The sequence below is a fragment of the Mytilus edulis genome, chromosome 5, assembly GCF_963676685.1.
Source record: "Mytilus edulis chromosome 5, xbMytEdul2.2, whole genome shotgun sequence".
In the NCBI taxonomy this organism is placed as follows: domain Eukaryota; kingdom Metazoa; phylum Mollusca; class Bivalvia; order Mytilida; family Mytilidae; genus Mytilus; species Mytilus edulis.
Genome location: NC_092348.1, coordinates 683,336 through 701,379, shown reverse-complemented (window position 1 = coordinate 701,379; position 18,044 = coordinate 683,336). Strand labels below are relative to the sequence as shown.

Below are 18,044 nucleotides of genomic sequence, written 5' to 3'. Positions count from 1 at the left end.
CAACGTTAAAATGTAACACACACAAAGCAAGACAAAAAATGGAAAAATCATACGATAAATCTGTAATACCCTTTTGCATGTATACGTATGTTATTCATCAATTTTGCGCCTTAAATGTATGAAACTAATACAAGTAACATATCATCTCTGTTCATATTACTTTATTTGTTTACTTTGAGACTTTTTTTTCGATTTCCAATATTAAAAATGCACAATACTTAACAGACTGAAATATGTGCCAAATAAATACCTTTAGGGACTTATCATTTTTTATCTGGGAGGGGGGGGCTGGTCAAAATGCAGGGGGCTTATTTTTATTGTATGTGGAAAAGGGGGGTTCGATTTTATTATAATTTCAAAGTGGGGGGATCAATATTTTTTTAACATGGAAATAAATAGTTTACATACTTTAAGAGACGAAAACAGTAAAATGGAAATACATTTTTACGACCATTCATATACAATTAAGTAAGACATCACATGGCTTTGGTGATGTAGGAGGAATCTTCATAACTCGAATGATCCAGTATTTATATTTCACTCACTTAGATCACTACATTAAGAAGCATTACTGCTAAATTTTATAATAATCAGCTTAATAGTTTGTGAGAAATAAAGTTTACATTAAAATGAAATGTATTACAGCGATTTGTGCAAGATTTGGTAAAAAAAAATCAAAATACGCCACATCATCATGAAAGTGTAAAGCAACAAATTTTAATGTTGAATGTCTGGAAGTACCTATCAGCCACGTTTACCTATTCTCCAGGACCCAACACAACGTGTTTCTGCAGTACAGAATAGGACAAACTCTATAATACTACGTGGCTCATATGTAGGGTGGGTGCTTCATCAGGGGTCCTGACCCAATCCTTCATATTGTACTAAGCTTTGACTACCGATCAAGTCAGCATTTCTTTTTAGTTCTCGATGTCTACTATACGCCACCATTGCTGGTTTTGGAAAAAGCTCCCTACATTTCGCATTGCAAACTAGTTTTTATAATGCTTTCGTAAAGCTTTATTTATATATTTCCTAACGAGAAGTGATATTTAGTTACAAATACCAGTGGTATCTGCTTGTCAGATTCTTGTTTAAAGCGGAGTAACTCTGGTCGTTCGATATTGAGAGCCGATTCACAGTTACGGAGTATTTCATGGTCCTTATATCCTCTTTGCTTAAGATGGCCTTTGAATTTACAAAGTGTATCTTTTAAATTTTGCGTGTTGCTGTTGTTTCGGTGGTGGCGAATAGCTTCCCCTTTTATAAATCCGGAGAAAACTGTTGGGTTATGCATAGACGTCCTATCTTAATATTGAAACGTATTAGTAGGTTTGGTGTAGCTCTTTATATCAAGGATACCGGTGTTTTTGAACCTCAACCCTTTATGTACGACTGTATAGAGAAAAATAATTTCTTCGTTTGAAATTTCATAAGTAAATTTTAATAAAGGGTGATGATCATTTGCTATTTTAAAAAACTCCTCAACCTCTACTCGTGATGAATGAGCTATTATAAACGCATCATCTCTATACCTTCCGTGAAATAAGATCTTATTTTTATACTTATATTTTTCAATAATTTCATTGATGACTTCGAATGCTCTAATATCACAAATTTCTGGGCTGCATTTACTTCCCATATAGCGCCTATTTTCTGTACAAAGAATCGGTCATTAAATTCAAAATACTTGTTTTTCAACACTGTGGCTACTAACGATTTAATGTAGGGGGCTATTTCCAAAACCACCAATGGTGGCGTATAGTAGACATCGGAAATAAAAAGAAATACTGATTAGATCGGTAGTCAAAGCTTTGTACAATATGAGGGATCGGGTCAGGACCCGTGAGGAAGCACCCACCCTTCATATGAGCCACGGAATATTATAGAGTTTGTCCTATTCTGTACTGCAGAAACACGATGTGTTGGGTCCTGGGGAATAGGTAAACGTGCTTGATAGGTACTTCCAGACATTCAACAAATACAATTTGTAATTTGTCCCCATAACAAAGTAGGTGTGTTTGCATTACAAAGTATCAGATAAAGGCCAAATTATTTGTATATCTATTCTTTTATATATAAATGCCTCTACCCCTTGGGACACCTCGAGCGACACATTATATTTTTCGAAAAATTAATCTAAAACCAATAAATTATACTATAAAAAGCTGGCATTTGGTTTGATTTGATGAACGGAATTAATTTCTTTATAAACCATACAGGAAAATTTGTCAAAAGTGTTTTTTATACTGAGAGAGTGACGATATACCAATAAACTTGCATATGAGGCCTTAAAATCTGCAACACGGAAAACTAAGAAAAGGTGTTTGAGAAAACAGAGCCCTGAAAACGTCTGCCTCTGTTTGTTTGAAATAGATTATGGTTTGATTCCTTCAGTGCAATATATAACTTGGTGCCAACAATTTCTTAAAATAAAATTTTCATTTTTGATATTATCTTATAGTCGTTTATCTCTGCTTCAAAACCGCAACCCATGTCAAACATAGCCAACACCAAGCATGTGGGAATCATAATCAGGCTATTAGTTTCTCTCCCCACAACAAACACGTTCTCGTCGCCATCAGCTGATATTCCCCTCGCATTAACAAGAGACTGGTCAGTGAATGTCCAGATATCTTCCCCATCATACTACAGCAGTATACTGCATCTTTCTCGAAGTCGGTACAATATATTCTGGTTTTTGTTGTAGTTATGTGAGAAATCCAGCCGCCTCAGCAAACTTACCTCCTATTGTACGTAATCTGTTCCCTGACACATCCAGCTCCACTATTCCTTCATCGTCGATGAAAATATAAATTTTTCGATTTTGATATGAAATTCCCCAACATGGTAAATCAAAAGTAACCTTAGCGTGAACGTTGTTGTCTGTTATACTCATTATTTCCATAAAATCATCGTATGAAACTGCAATTAGATTACTGTCTATAACTGCCACATCGTACGGCTTGGCAGAGACTAATATGTCACGAATATGTCTTCCATCGTCGCTATACTCCATTATAACTTTGTCATCAGAGTATATGGCAATTAGTATATGGCTGTTCGGTAAAATCTGACATCCGTAGATTTTCATTTCATCCACTGTCTCTTTTATTTTAATCTTCTTTCGCAATCGTATCCCTGTACTATCAAACAATAGACGGACAGATGTATGAGCTATTTGAGCTTGACCAAGTTTTGCCTCTTTGAAACGTAAACTGTAGTTTTTTTCCTCAACTTTAATTTTTCCAAAGTTATCGATACCCTCAATCAATGAAGTGATTCCTGGGTGCATTACTATCTCTATCGTGTAATCCTGCATTGCACTCACCACAGATTTGACTGTGTGTACCTTAACATTGATAAATTCGGTGATCTGACGAGTTCCAAGAAATACCTGTACGTCGGAGCCAAGATGTGTCAGTTGTGAAGTTTGTTCTTGTAGCAACTTGATTTCATTCTCTGTTTTATGAAAAGTTTTCAGGATGTTTTCATACTTTGATTTACAGTTCGTGTACAGTTCTGACAGCTCATCCAATAAACTTTTCTGAATTTTGTCCAAATGTCTGTTTAAATTTGTTCTCATTTCTCCGATTGATTTTCGAATGCTCTGTTCTTGTACTTCAATATTCTGCATAGCTACATTTCGATTGTTGATGAAATTATTCATGTTATCTAGAGCGACATTGACTGAATCAGTCATATCATCCAGGGCTGGCGATGACTTTGTATACTTTGCTGCTTCATAAAGAGAAAAAACGGCATCATAACAATGTTTGTGTTTTGACGGAAGGCATGCTACGCAAATGGCTAAGTCATGTGTTTTGCAGTATAGATCAAATGTCTTGCCATGAATATCACAAATCATATCGACAGCAACATTTTCAGTTTCGTGTACCTCATTGGTTGATATCAATGTGTGGTATGAAGTTACTGACGTTGACATGTGAGTCTGTTCGCAGTCAGCACAGAACCTTCCTCGCATTTGGTGCACCATGTCTGTGCAGGGTTACGTCTGTTGACACGATTACAGGGGTCGCAGTTCATACTGGAAGACATGCTGCAGTACCTTAAACAAATGTATTGGTATTAAAACAAGTCAAAGTTTATTGTTTTATGGTAGCTGCATAAATATAAAACAACACGTTATTAATTTTAAAAGGGATGTGAAAATTCAATATTGAAATTACATCATTGAATATATTATGAAGTTTATACACTATTTTTGTGAGAAATATTGTGGTTTATTAGGAACAAATTCAAGGTTTCTTAAGATGAACGTATAAAATTTATCAACTGCCAGGGTATCCTGCTATGCTTGCATCACTAGCCAAGCGAATATACAATACGTATTCATACTACAACCGGGAATAGGACACATTCTGAAAAAATCCGAACACATTCTGGAAAAAATCCGAGTTAAACGATTATTCTGTTATCTAATGATCTAAGACTGAGGAACCATACACCGCTATTGAGTTTTGGGCAAAGACTGTTACATATAGTATCGTTAAATGTTTACGTGGTTGTGCTCAATAAACTTTTGTAGTGTCGATTTAGTTTTTCGTCCTTATTACCCTGTTGAACAGAATTTTGGTATATGGAGCACACCCTGCAAATGTAGTACATATATAGTAGACATGCGCAGACGTAATCTATAAACATAATTGTGTAAACGCCATAAAATGGTTAAATACAACAAGGTATGACATATTTTATCTTTACTTCCTTTAATATAATGAAAAATACGTTACATTTTCAGTAACACTGTTAAAATACAAAACAAACAGTGGACTCTTGTTCAGGGACGATTAAAGTGTTGTTTTTACTGAAATTCGTCTTTTCATTATTCTTTTATCTTTTTATTTTATTTTTGTCCTTTTTTGCTGAATTTTTATTCTTTTAGTTATTTGTTAATCCAAAATTCCAAAACAATAGACTTCTGTCACATAGCCAAGAATGAAAATGTCTGCTATTTGGAGGGGTTGTTGTCTCTTTGGCACATTTCCCATTTCCATTCTCAATTGTGTTACTATTGTTTTATCCAGTACAAAAGCAACATATTTAAAAGTCAGGGGCGGCTTCAGGCTGGGGAGCTGCGGGCATGCCATCCTCCTAGAATTTGCAAAGCATGGGTTGTCCAGAAGAATATTTCGATAACTTTACCTAAAAAAAATTGAGCTCCCATAACCGAAAATCCTGAATCTACCACTGGAAGTTTCCATGTTAGCATTTAATATTTGTAATGGATCAAAAAGATAAAATAAAGTTTATAATAGGTTGTCTGTCACAGTATTTTATTTGAATATATCTTTTTTCATTTTGATAATCCTGTTGGGTTCTATTATTCTGACTGTTTATATGTAAAAATTTTGATACTTAATAGGTTGTTTTCGATTATTAGTATTAGGTAGTATTATTTAGCATAAGGTTTATTCGGGGATGTTTTATTCTGTTTGAATCAATTTCGAAACTCGAATACAAGCCGTTAACGACATAGCAAAACACGACAAAAAGACCAACAAACAATTAAGGTTTTCATAACACAACACAGAAAAGACCAAAAGACAAACAAAGGAATTCAAAACACAACATAAAAACTAAAGACTTTAACAAACACACCTCTGACACAATCATTACAAAATAGTCCACATAACGCAACCTTCATGCTCGATAACTATGTCATTACTAACGATTTAAAAAAAAAGACCTAAAGGACTTTATTTTTCAGAATGACACTACAAAAAATTGTTAATTAAAGTTATAATATATTTCAATCAAGGGGAAGAAGTAGACAGTTGTTAGGTACACATTTGTATATCTGTAATAAATAAGACAATAATATTCGGTAAATTAAAACAAATCTTGAATTTCGTTTTGTCAATATGAAAATAAAAATATATACCTGCTATGTCATATATATATATATAGGATACCAAACAAGATATATACACAAATTACACCTCAATTGAAAAGCGATAATTCAATAGAGATATAGTCAGGTGATTTAAAAAACCGTATAGCTAGTATAGGTCGATACATTTAAAAAAGAAAACGTTGAAATAGTAGTGATTTGTTTGACAATTTGTTGCTACAGATACATTGACTTTTGTACATGAAACCTTATATTTAGTTGAACAATTTGAAACCACGAAAAATACGTGATATTCGATGAATACTATGATAGATAAATACGATACAGCACATGGGAGAATAACCTCTCACTTGGTACGCGTCAATTCAGTAGTAGTTTCGTCATTTGTCATGTGATTTAAAGTATAACAAGGTGGCTACCATTAAAAAATGTAAATAATGAGAAAATAATGATATGTGGCTCGTTGTCGATACTTCTTCTTCTTTTGCTGCTTAAAATTCAAATCGTCTAGATTGTAATAGATTCTAGTATTGATATGACCGTATTTGTCAATTTCGAGGAATATGTCTAAAAATCAGGCGAAGGAAGCCATATCTGTTGTTGCTATAATTTCTAGTGTTGGGGAAATATATTAATGGATCGATCACAGAAAGAAAATCATCACTATATCTGAATGTGAAATTAAATTACCTGGCTTCTTTGATCTTCTAGTTTTTGACAGGTGTCTGAAAGAACTCCCATTCATAGGAAATAAGAAGAGGTCTTCAGAAGAGGTATACAGTATTACTGACGAACCTCATTCACTGCGCACCGGTTATTCACAATCAATTCCTTTGTTTTGTTCACGAATCGGTGAAAATATAATGGGATTTGATTTTTTTGTACTTGCTTAGATAATAATATAATATAGATATATAGATCTAGAAATTCCTTTTGGCAAACGAGAAGTAACGCAAATTAGAATTTTACTTGTGATAACCAAGTAGTTCAATCACCGTTCATTTACATTACCTTTGAACAAGGTGTTATAACTGCGACTAATCTCAGATCAGTACATATTTTCCATTTCTAAGTTTAAATGTCCCTCTGGTATCGTTCGCCCCTTTTTAACGTCTTTGATGTTCCTTGTTTTTGTTCACTACGATCTGATATGTGTCAAGTATTTCGATGTTTGCAGTTGTTCTCATCTTGTGTTACATCACATTCACGGGATGGCGGTTGAACCACACAATTGTTTTATTTATTATTATTGCTTCTACTGTTAAGTCTGTTTTTTGTTATGTCTACTTTGCGTGACTCTGTATTTCTATATGCCGTCAATCGAACGACAAAATTATTTTTATGTCTACCTGTGCGAATTTCAAACGCGCAATTTTACACCAGTACTGAAAACCTTCTATCTTTTACGGGTAGACTTTACATAGATAATTTAAAGTCGTATAAGAAAAGCAATATGAGTATGTTAAATTTGATTTATGCCTTTTTGTGCTTCTTCGTTACATTTGTTGTTTTTATAGTGTTATTAAGATGATAACACAATATTGACTGATGTACCCCTATTTTTGACATTTTTACTCTTTGAGTATGTTTGTTTTGTTCATGCATCGTTGACAATGTAATGGAATTTGATGCGACTGTCATACAAGTGAGAGGTTTAGCTAGCTATAAAACCAGCTTCAATCCACCATTTTCTACATTAGAAAATACCTGTACCAAGTCAGGAATATGACAGTTGTTATCCATTCGTTTGATATGTTTGGACTTTTGATTTTGCCTTTTGATTTTTGATTTTCCTTTTTGAATTTTCCTCGGAGTTCAGTATTTTTGTGTTTTTACCTTTGAATGCTTACAAATAGATTTATTACATTATTCTAAATATGCCTGTCCAAAGACATTATCTTGTTCCTCATTGCTATCTGTCATAGTTGTTTTTCGTTTGTTGTTTTGTCATACATCATGTCAATGTGTTTTTTTTTAGTTTGAATTGTTTCATATTTATTTCATTTACTATGGACATCATTTCAATAAGGTTTGGTATGATTTATAAGGAAACAAATGATACTTTCAGTAATGCCACAGTCTGAAGATAAGAATATCAGCATTTTTCTTGTTTTGGCTATAAAAAGATGACAGCAAATGACCAAAAAAAATCATAATACAACAGACTACACCAACCACCTACATTATATTTTTCTTAAAAACGTACATACAAACAAATTTAAAACAAAGACCAGATACCCTATAATATCTCGCCAGATGATTTAAGTTTAAAAGGACAAGCGACGACGACTAGCAGACGCAAAGATAAGGCAGCTTTATGACTCAAATGGGTCGGTTTAGCTAAATAAGAAACCCCATGCTGAGCTTTTCTTTTACTGTTATTCATAAAGCAAATATATTTCTTATTGCCGAAATAGATGGATAGAACGACACGATTTCCGTATCAAAAAGCCAAGAACTACATTTGACTTTTTATCAGCCATACATAGATCGCCTTCAACAATTTTTACACAACTTTGTAAGACTTATCGGGTGATACACATTATAGTAAAGTTCATATTTAATTTGGTCTTCAAACTGGTTTGATTCAAACGACATTGGTATGCCTTACGTAAATGACACACGCGTTTGATTTATCAAATGAGCAGATTGGTTTATTTAATGACACTTTTCAATAACGGATAATCTTTAGGTTGGCCATAATGCTGATGCTGTACACGAAAGCTGTTTTCATAGAAGTAAATTGATCATTGTAGCTTTTAAAATCACTATCAAAATTATAAGTATAGTGCATAGAACTTGTTTAGTCCCATCACATTTTAATGGGACACTCCGAATTCAAGTTGTTGTATTTCATAATATCTTTCAGACATCTACTTGCAGAGTGTCTCACTATTTTTTACACTGGTGACGTTCAAGAATGTTAATTTTCCCTCAATGTTTTATAACAAAATAGATAATCATTAATGAAGTTTTTGTTGATTATCTATTTTCTCTTCGTCGTTTTACTTTTGACAAGGATCCTTTCTGATTTTCGATGAAATGATTTGTGTGTCAGTGCCACATATAACCTTTACATTTAATACTGAGAACACAACTTAATAAGAAAAAATGTCAAAGATTTTCCATGTGAGAAAGTCTTTTATAAAGTATATCAAACTCGACATTTTTGTTTTTGTTTCATATGCCAAACTTCAGCATTTTACCATTAACAAATAAATCAAGACCACTTCAAGAACGATTCTGTGCTGGTCATTCCCCCATCACACGAAGGCTGTCGTTTGTGCAGCATCATGATATTAAAAATGTTTGAGTTTTACACAGTGCTCTGATAAAAAGATTAATTTAAAACATATAATTATGTTTGGATTTTTTTATTTCGATATTGATTATATCTTACATTAGGTTAATTCCTATCGAGCGTAAACTAATGTTACAAAATTGCAACATCCATTCAATAAATCCAGTATAAGTCAATATAGATTTTTTTATAAAACGAGATACAATTTGTAAAGGGCGCAATTTCAGTCCATGTATGATTATTCTGTATCAGACTATATAACACTATATAGAAAGGCATCTCCATTTCCATTACAAACAAACAGTAATTTCTTGTCTCTATTGTATTGTACTGGGGCTGGAACGTTCAGACCGTCGGATTTAGTAAGTAGCGTCTTACTGACTTTCCCATCATGTTGTATCATCATCAGGTTGTTAGAATAACTCCCTACAACAAACACGTTCTGATCACCGTCAACTGATATTCCCATCGGACGAACAAGGGATTGGTCACTGAATGTCCAGATATCTTCACCCATCATACTACAGCAGTATACTAATTTTTTGGCAATGTTGGTACAATATATTCGGTCGTGAGTTGTAGTGATATAAAAAATACCACCTCCAGCATATTTCCCACCTATTTTACGTAGTCGTTTCCCTGACATGTCCATCACCACAATACCCTCAATAACTACTAATATATAAATGATTTCATTCTGGTATGAAATTCCCCGACAACTGCATTCAAAATTTACTTTCGCGAGAACCATTTTGTTGTTAATGTTCAATATTTCCATATTATGATTTTCACCATATGAAACCGCTATACGATCACTGTCTATAATCGCCAAATCGTACGGTTTGTCAGAGACTGGTATGTCACGGATGTGTCTTCCATCGTCACTATACTCCATTATCACTTTATCTCCACTGCAATCGGCAATCAATAAATGACTGTTTGGTAAAATCCCACATCCGCGGACTTTCGTGTTATTTTTTTTGTCTTTGATTTGGAACTTTTTTCGCAATTGCAGCATTGTTCGATCAAACGATTGACCGGTTGGTTTATGTACTATTTGAGCTTGGTCGACCTTTGCATCTTTGAATGGTAATTTGATAATGTTTTCTTCAACTTTGACCTTTCCGAAATTATCGACATTTTCTAGTAACGAAGTTATTTCTTGGTGAATCTCAAACCCTATCTTGTAATCCTGTAATGTGCTCGTCATAGATTTGACGCTTTGTACCTCGTTATGGATTAATTTGTTCATCTGACGAGTTCCAAGAAATACCTGTAAGTCGGAACCGACACGCTTCAGTTGGGATGTTTGTTCTTGTAGTAACTTGACTTCTTTTTCTGTGTTATTCAAATACTTCTGGACTTCTCCATATTTTGATTTACAGTTTTCATACCGTTGGGACAAATCATCTAACATTTTATTTTCAAGTTCATCCAAATGTTTGTTAACATTTGTTCTCATTTCACTGATTGATTTTCTGACGCTTTGCTCTTCTATTTTAAGATTTTTCATAGCATTGTTGCGATTGTTAATGAAATCTTTCAAGTTTTCTAAAACAACTTTGATTGAATCTTCTAAGTCGTCAAGGGCTGTTGATCTCTTTGCATTTTCTGCTGCTTCGTCGAGGGAAATGACATCAGAACAATGTTTGTGTAGTGAGGGAACGCAGACCACACAAATAGCTACGTCGTGGTTTTTACAGTATAGATCAAACTTCTTGCCATGAGCATCACATTTCAGGTTGACGGGGACATTTTCAATTTTACGATAATCGTCGGTTGATATCAGTGTGTGATCTCTAGTGACCTTCATTAATCTATGAACCTGTTCACAGTCAGCACAAAAACCTTCTTCGCAATTGGTACACCATTTCTGTGCAATTTTTTGTGTGTTGACATGGCTGCAGGGTCCACAGAGAATGTTTGATGACATTCTTTACAACCTAAAACAACGTATTTGTTATTATATTGATTCATGTTTTAAATTCCATTAGGACGAAAATTAATTCAAGGATTTAATCAGAACCAAACTATAGAAACAATGAAAGTTGAATAGAAACCATTGTTAGAATAATATTAATAGGGAATAGTCATTATTTATCAGCTGAGTGGTCGGTGCATTTTTATTGCGGGGGGGGGGAGGGGTATTTTTTTGCCATAATAAAATTCTGGGTGGGGTCATATAATGAAAGTACATACTGACAATACTGAAGTAAGCGTGCAATCTCTAAGGTAATTTCTGTCATTTTTAAATCTTCGATAGTGTACAGCACCAGCAGAATGCCCAATCTCTCAAGGGTAGTGTATCTGATCACTCATATGTTATGGTTCATTATCTATAGGATGTCAAAATTTAAAACCCGACTTAGCTTAAATTCTTAAGATTAACAACTGTATAAATCATGAAAAGTTTCTGAAAATGCAGTGGAACATGTGTATTTCAACTTTCTAAAATGTTAAAATTATTTTGATGATATTTCTTGGGAAAGATGTAGGATTGTAACAGGTGTGTACATTCTAAAATCATTTATTAATGAGTACAATAAATTTATTAAAATATAACAAAGATATCGATGAAGAAAAATACTTAATGTTTCAATTAAGAGCCTTTAATTTTGTTGGGCAGCACTTTATTCACACACGCAAAACAATACACTCGGGGATTTCGTAAAACATTTCCATATTTAAAAGAAATGTTCATGACTTATAACTATAAACCTATATACATATTTATATAAATAAAGGGTCAAACAAAACTACATATTTGATGCAGGAAGTACAAGAACCATAAAATCAAAATTGCAATCTATGTTTTTTTTTCTCATTTAAATGCTTATTTTGTTCATTTTTCTGTTTGCATGTCTCAGATTTTCATGTTTGAGAGAAAAAAGAAAAGGGAAAAAAAAGAAACCAGATGCTCCACAGGGCGTAGCTTTGTACGACCGCAGATGTCGACCCCTGAACAGTTGGGGCAAGTATATATACTACATTCAAGCTTGATATTTGATATAGCTCTGAATTTGGATTGTGATTAAATAGTTGACACAGCATAGGTTTCTGACACAGAATAAATGTGGTCGAATAAACTTAACCTTTTTTTTTTGCGTTTGAGCAATACACTATGGTGTTGACTTTTAACCGCCCGAAAACAAATATTTAATGGAATTTACAGCTAATTAGTGATCTCAAGACAACAATAATGTTCTATAAACAGTTTTAAAGTTTTAAAATCTCATACTAGAACTAGCAAAATAATAGCAAAGAGCACCAACATTAACCAGGAAACCCTTGTTTCCCCTTTTTTAGTCCCTAATTCATAAACAGATTGAGTCATAACTCCACGACTCCAATCCTAACCATCCTTTTGTGGTATGGAAATTTGTGATACAATTTCAGGCAATTCTATACACTGTTCCATACGTTATTGTCTGCACACTAGAACAATGCTTATTTGAGCCCCTTTTATAGCCTTATTCCTAAACCAAAGGAACCATAACTCCCAAATCAATCCAAAGCTTCCTTTTTGTGGTTTCAAACTTTGTATTTTAATTGCAAAGATTTATATTTACTTTAACTTAAGTTCTAGGCAAATTTCAAATGAAATTTATAATATTGAAGTAATTGGCAAAATTCCGATGGAGTTTATTCATTCTGAAGTTATTTATCTTGGCAAATTTCAAATACACATATTTAAAAGAAGGGGGAAGTAGTTCAAATATTACTTTTTGATTACCTCCCTTACACTGCTTTCAAATTTTTAACTGTCCTTATTAACAGAAAGAAACCTTGTTTTTCGCCTTTTTTGCCCCTAATTCATAAATGGTTTGGGCCATAATCCCCACTCCCCCCCCAAACCAAATTCAATCCTAACCATCCCTTAGTAGTAATGAATCTTGTGGTATAATTTCCGAAAGATTCATAAATTTTTACACAAATTATTGTCTTGAAACTACAAAAATGCTTGTTTTGGTCCCTTTTTTACCCTTTTTTCCTTTACTCTTTGCCCCATAATCCTTAAAATAAATCACATCCTTCTACTAATATCATTAAACATTGTGGTACAATTTCAGAGCAATTGAAATACATATACACAACTTATTGTCCTAAACTAGATAAATGCTTGTTTTGGGCCCGTTTGGGCCCCTAATTTAAACCCGAGGGACCATAACCCCAAAAATAATCCCAAGCTTCCTTTTGTGGTTAGAAATATTGTGTTAAAATTCTATTTTTTGCGGTCGTATAAAAATCGATGTTACATTTTATATATTCATGGTTTTCTCAAAGCAGAATAAAACTAAAACGTATTAACCAAAATCAGTTCCATCAGCTTCAAAACAAAGAATATGGAAGGTCATGATGAACACAAAGGCAATATTATTTTTAACTTATAGTTCATGTGCTGTAATTATCCAATAAAAATAATTGAAAATATTTAGAGAATATCACTTATTAATGACTGCGAATCAGACAAACTAAACTATCTTTCTCAAATTAATTAGTCAGAGCTACATATATGATATAATAGAACTATAATGTAGAATGTGTTATAAAAAACAGTACAAAATCAAAGAAATGACTGCAATCAAGGAAATTTTCTTTCTGCAATACTATGTAACAGATAGTGTCAATATAAAGAAGATGTGGTATGATTGTCAATGAGACAACTCTTCACAAGAGACCAAATGACACAGAAATTTTTTTTATTTGCCTGTCACTATGTAGCCTGCAGTCGTCATCTTCTTCCCACTGTTAATCAACGGGGATTTGTTTTGGGGGGTCATACGAATGAATTATCGTTTTAAGGGGGCTCATAATGTGGTTCACAAAAATTATTAAGGGGGGGATTGCAACAAAACCTTTTGATGTGAAATTTGAACCGATCCCTTGAACTGATAAATAATGAGTCGGCCATTTTCTCATTAGCACATTTGTTATCACACAATAATGTGTATATAATAATGGGCATCCTTCTAATTAATGGCTGTGACAGAACTTTCGATTGAGAATAAAAGATCAAACTGGTGCAATATTTTTAATTAAGAGATTGCAGATACAAAATAGCGGAAAGAAAACTGCCTTACAATTTACTATTTACTAATAATTTTTTTTTATTTGTAGAAAATTTTATATGTACAGATAATGATCGTTCGTTTTAAGACAAGAAAGTACAATTGTAAATAGAAACCGTTGTTGTGGTAAAATTATTGTGTATGTGTTTTGAATAAGTACATTAATAATGTAAAATAAAACGAGACATCAAATTCAAAAAATCAACAGATACCTGTAACTTGACAAATATTGTCACAGGTACATAAACCAAGTCATTCGGCTGAATAACTCCTTGTCATATGACAGGTCAATCACTCTACTGTCATGTGATTTCAAAGTCAAATTTTATCAAGGTAGATAATTTTGTCAACAGTAAATATAAATCGTTTAAACATTAGCCCAACAATGTTAGATCTGTAAATTTGCTTTGCAAATATTTTGTTCTACCCTCGCTGGGATTCGAACTCATGCTACTGAGATATCTTGGCACCAAATCGCCTTGCACTATACCCGACGCGCTAGACCACTTGCCCCCCTAGAGGCTATAGAGCCTGGGTGGTCCACGTTTAATATTACTTTGCTAATAAGAGCAAACATATAACTGAAAGAGGTTGCCGAGGTTTACTTGTACTTGCCGGTAATTATGAAAATTTGACAAGTTGAATTGTTTCTTTTTTGGAAGGCATTGGACATGTTGAAGAGAAATGTAATCTAATAACGTTAACTCTACCTATGTTTGCTATTCACCATCACAAATTGGTTGACCTTGATGTTGTGTTTGTGTTTAATCTGACTACCAACAATTTAACCACATCTTAGGTGGCCTAACATTTATGTCGTCGTTCCGCTAAGAAACGAATGTTACCTATTCCCAAATATGACAGGTTTGTTGAGTGTAAAATTGCGTTGCTATACGGCGAATCTCTGTATTTCGACATCCAATAATCATGTATTTAGTAGCGTTTCTTTTGAAGAGGTATGTTGGATATTATTGTGTCTTATTCTTTGTGGCTTTAATTCTGTATTTTCGGTGCATTATATATATTAATTTGTAGGATCCTTTACTATAGATAATTTAGCTGATCTGGAACAATAACATCTTCATGCCTTATATATCATGTACTGTAGTACGCCGCTAGATTAAAACTGACGTGGAAAGGTAACACATGCCCACCGAAAGCTCTTTTTTTGAGAGCCCAGGTGGTCGTGTGGTCTAGCGGGACGGCTGCAGTGCAGGCGATTTGGTGTCACGATATCACAGTAGCATGGGTTCGAATCCCGGCGAGGGAAGAACCAAAAATTTGCGAAAGCAAATTTACAGATCTAACATTGTTGGGTTGATGTTTAGACGAGTTGTATATACATTATGTACACAGCCATGTATCACCATCATTGATGGCGATCCGATGGATACATCTGTTGTAGGGTTGTCACTGACTCAGACGTACTTATATATATATAAATAAATATATATATATATATATATATATATATATATATATATAGATATAGATATAGATATAGATATAGGAAGATGTGGTATGAGTGCCTATGAGCCAACTCTCCATCAAAGTAAGCAGTTACGGCTATAGAAACTGACTATTTTATAATAAATGCCATATTCCTGACTAGGTACAGGACATTTTAAGTAAAAATGGTCGTTCGAACCATAAAGCAGTAACTGTCTTCGTTATCACCACTGTGATACGTTCATGCGTGATACCATGATCTGCATGGGATTCAGGGTTTTCAGGCATATATTAATCAAATACATGTTAATTTTATTTCTATTATAATGCACATCAAATGAAAACTATGCATTAAAGATTGTAAAATGTATAGAACTAAAATAAAAGGATATTTCTCGACGATGTTTTAAAAGGGTTCCTTCGGATTTTTATTCACTTTGTTCATTTATTAATTTTGCAATGATATTAAATTAAACCTTCTGACACAAAGTAGACCTTAGACGGTAATAGATTTTTTATTTACAGCCTTTCGGTATCCATACTCTAAAACATTCATTGATCCAGACGAGCTGGGTTTCTGTTACCACTCTTGATTTTGAAATAGTCCAGAATTTTCAATTGAAAGCATATAGTTAAACCCTATATTTGCAAGATGACGTGTAGTTCAATTGCATAGATATAAAGCACAATTACACGTAGTGTGTAGCTAGTATCCAATGCTTGTGTGAGTATATAAATGAACTTTGATACAGCTGCGTATTATATCACATCGGTTCCCTATACTTTAAAAAAGACTATTGTTGAATTTCCTTTCACAGGCATCTGCCTCTCCAACCACCACATCTTAACATACATCTCCCCAATGCACTGAAGACCCATCGGTGTCCTTGTGTTGATACTGGTCTTTGGTCGGATTGTTGACACATTCGCTGTTTTCATAATTTATGGTGTTCAATTATACAAATCCTCAATTAATTGGTTCAGAGAAAACCCGAACCATTAGACTCCGTTATATGCTCTTCTTTCGTATGAAAGCAGACCGATATTCTATAATTAATAACTGCTTCTACATTTTTCGTATACTTAGTACAAACGATAATGCTTAAAAAAAGCAAGAAATTAATTGATTTAAAAATGTAATTTACAGTTTATCTTGAAATACGAGGAATTGACTATAAATTATTTTTCTTCGATAAACATGTACAGATTTAACCCCGCCACATTATTTATGTATGTGCCTGTCCCAAGTCAGGAGCCTGTAATTCAGTGGTTGTCGTTTATTTATGTGTTACATATTTGATTTTCGTTCATTTTTTTTTTACATAAATAAGGCCGTTAGTTTTCTCGTTTGAATTGTTTTACATTGTCTTATCGGGGCCTTTTATAGCTGACTATGCGGTATGGGCTTTGCTCATTGTTGAAGGCAGTACGGTGATCTATAGTTGTTAATGTCTGTGTCATTTTGGTCTTTTGTGGATAGTTGTCTCATTGGCAATTATACCACATCTTCTTTTTTATACAATATTGAATTAAATTTTATGCATGTTTTTTTTAGCTATCTACATTTACACGGAAATCGACACTTCGTGAGATGTTGTTTATAAAATGTTGCTTTCAGTTTCAAAATGTGGATAGCATTTTTTTTTTCTTCAAAAATCTGTTAATATAAGAATTGAATGTTGTGTTTTTGAGACTTATACATTTATAAAGTTTAACTTTAGAATATTTCAGACTCGTGTATCACTGAAGAGACATTCATTGTCGAAATGTGCATCTGCTGCAAAAAATTTTACAGTTAATGTGAATAATGTTCCATGGTCGATTAAAGTTTGATCTGTTCATAGCATTAACTTAAATTTCTTTTATGTGAAACATTATTGAATAAACTGTTATCACATACATATGTCTCGCAAAAGTTTCAAAGTCAAAAACCATGACTGAGGGGCGTGGCAAAATACTCCCTACGGAAATGATATATGCTAATGCTTATACAACTGCATACCAATTATCATTAACTTACCACTAGTGGTTCCCCATAAACTGATCTAATCACAAACTAATACATGAAATATAAGCAAAATTTCCAAGTCAATGGACCATAACTGAGGGGACGGGGCCAAATAATCTCCATGGAAATGAGATGTGCCAATACTAATACAACTGCATACCAAATATATTTGACTTACTACTAGTGGTTCACCATAATAGTTATCAAAGGTACCAGGATTATAAACTAGACATAATCACAAACTAATACATTGTTGACGCCGCCGACGCGGGAAACATCATATATATAAATAAAGGCAACAGTAGTATACCGATGTTCAAAACTCACAAATCGATAGAAAAA

The 18,044-nt window shown here is 33.5% G+C and overlaps 2 protein-coding genes across 2 annotated transcripts; both read right to left on the bottom strand.

The window, feature by feature from the left end:
• Positions 1 to 2,710: 2,710 nt before the first annotated feature.
• Positions 2,711 to 3,985, bottom strand: LOC139522634 (uncharacterized). The gene has a single exon (XM_071316099.1). It carries the CDS (start codon positions 3,983 to 3,985, stop codon positions 2,711 to 2,713), a length of 1,275 nt encoding a protein of 424 aa, XP_071172200.1.
• Positions 3,986 to 9,429: 5,444 nt separating this feature from the next.
• LOC139522633 (E3 ubiquitin-protein ligase TRIM45-like) lies at positions 9,430 to 11,109 on the bottom strand. The gene has a single exon (XM_071316098.1). The coding sequence runs from the start codon at positions 11,107 to 11,109 to the stop codon at positions 9,430 to 9,432; it is 1,680 nt and encodes a 559-aa protein (XP_071172199.1).
• Positions 11,110 to 18,044: the final 6,935 nt, after the last annotated feature.

Coding starts and splice junctions, on each gene's coding strand:
- LOC139522634 (XM_071316099.1), bottom strand. CDS start 3,985: ATGCGAGGAAGGTTCTGTGCTGACTGCGAACAGACTCACATGTCAACG.
- LOC139522633 (XM_071316098.1), bottom strand. CDS start 11,109: ATGTCATCAAACATTCTCTGTGGACCCTGCAGCCATGTCAACACACAA.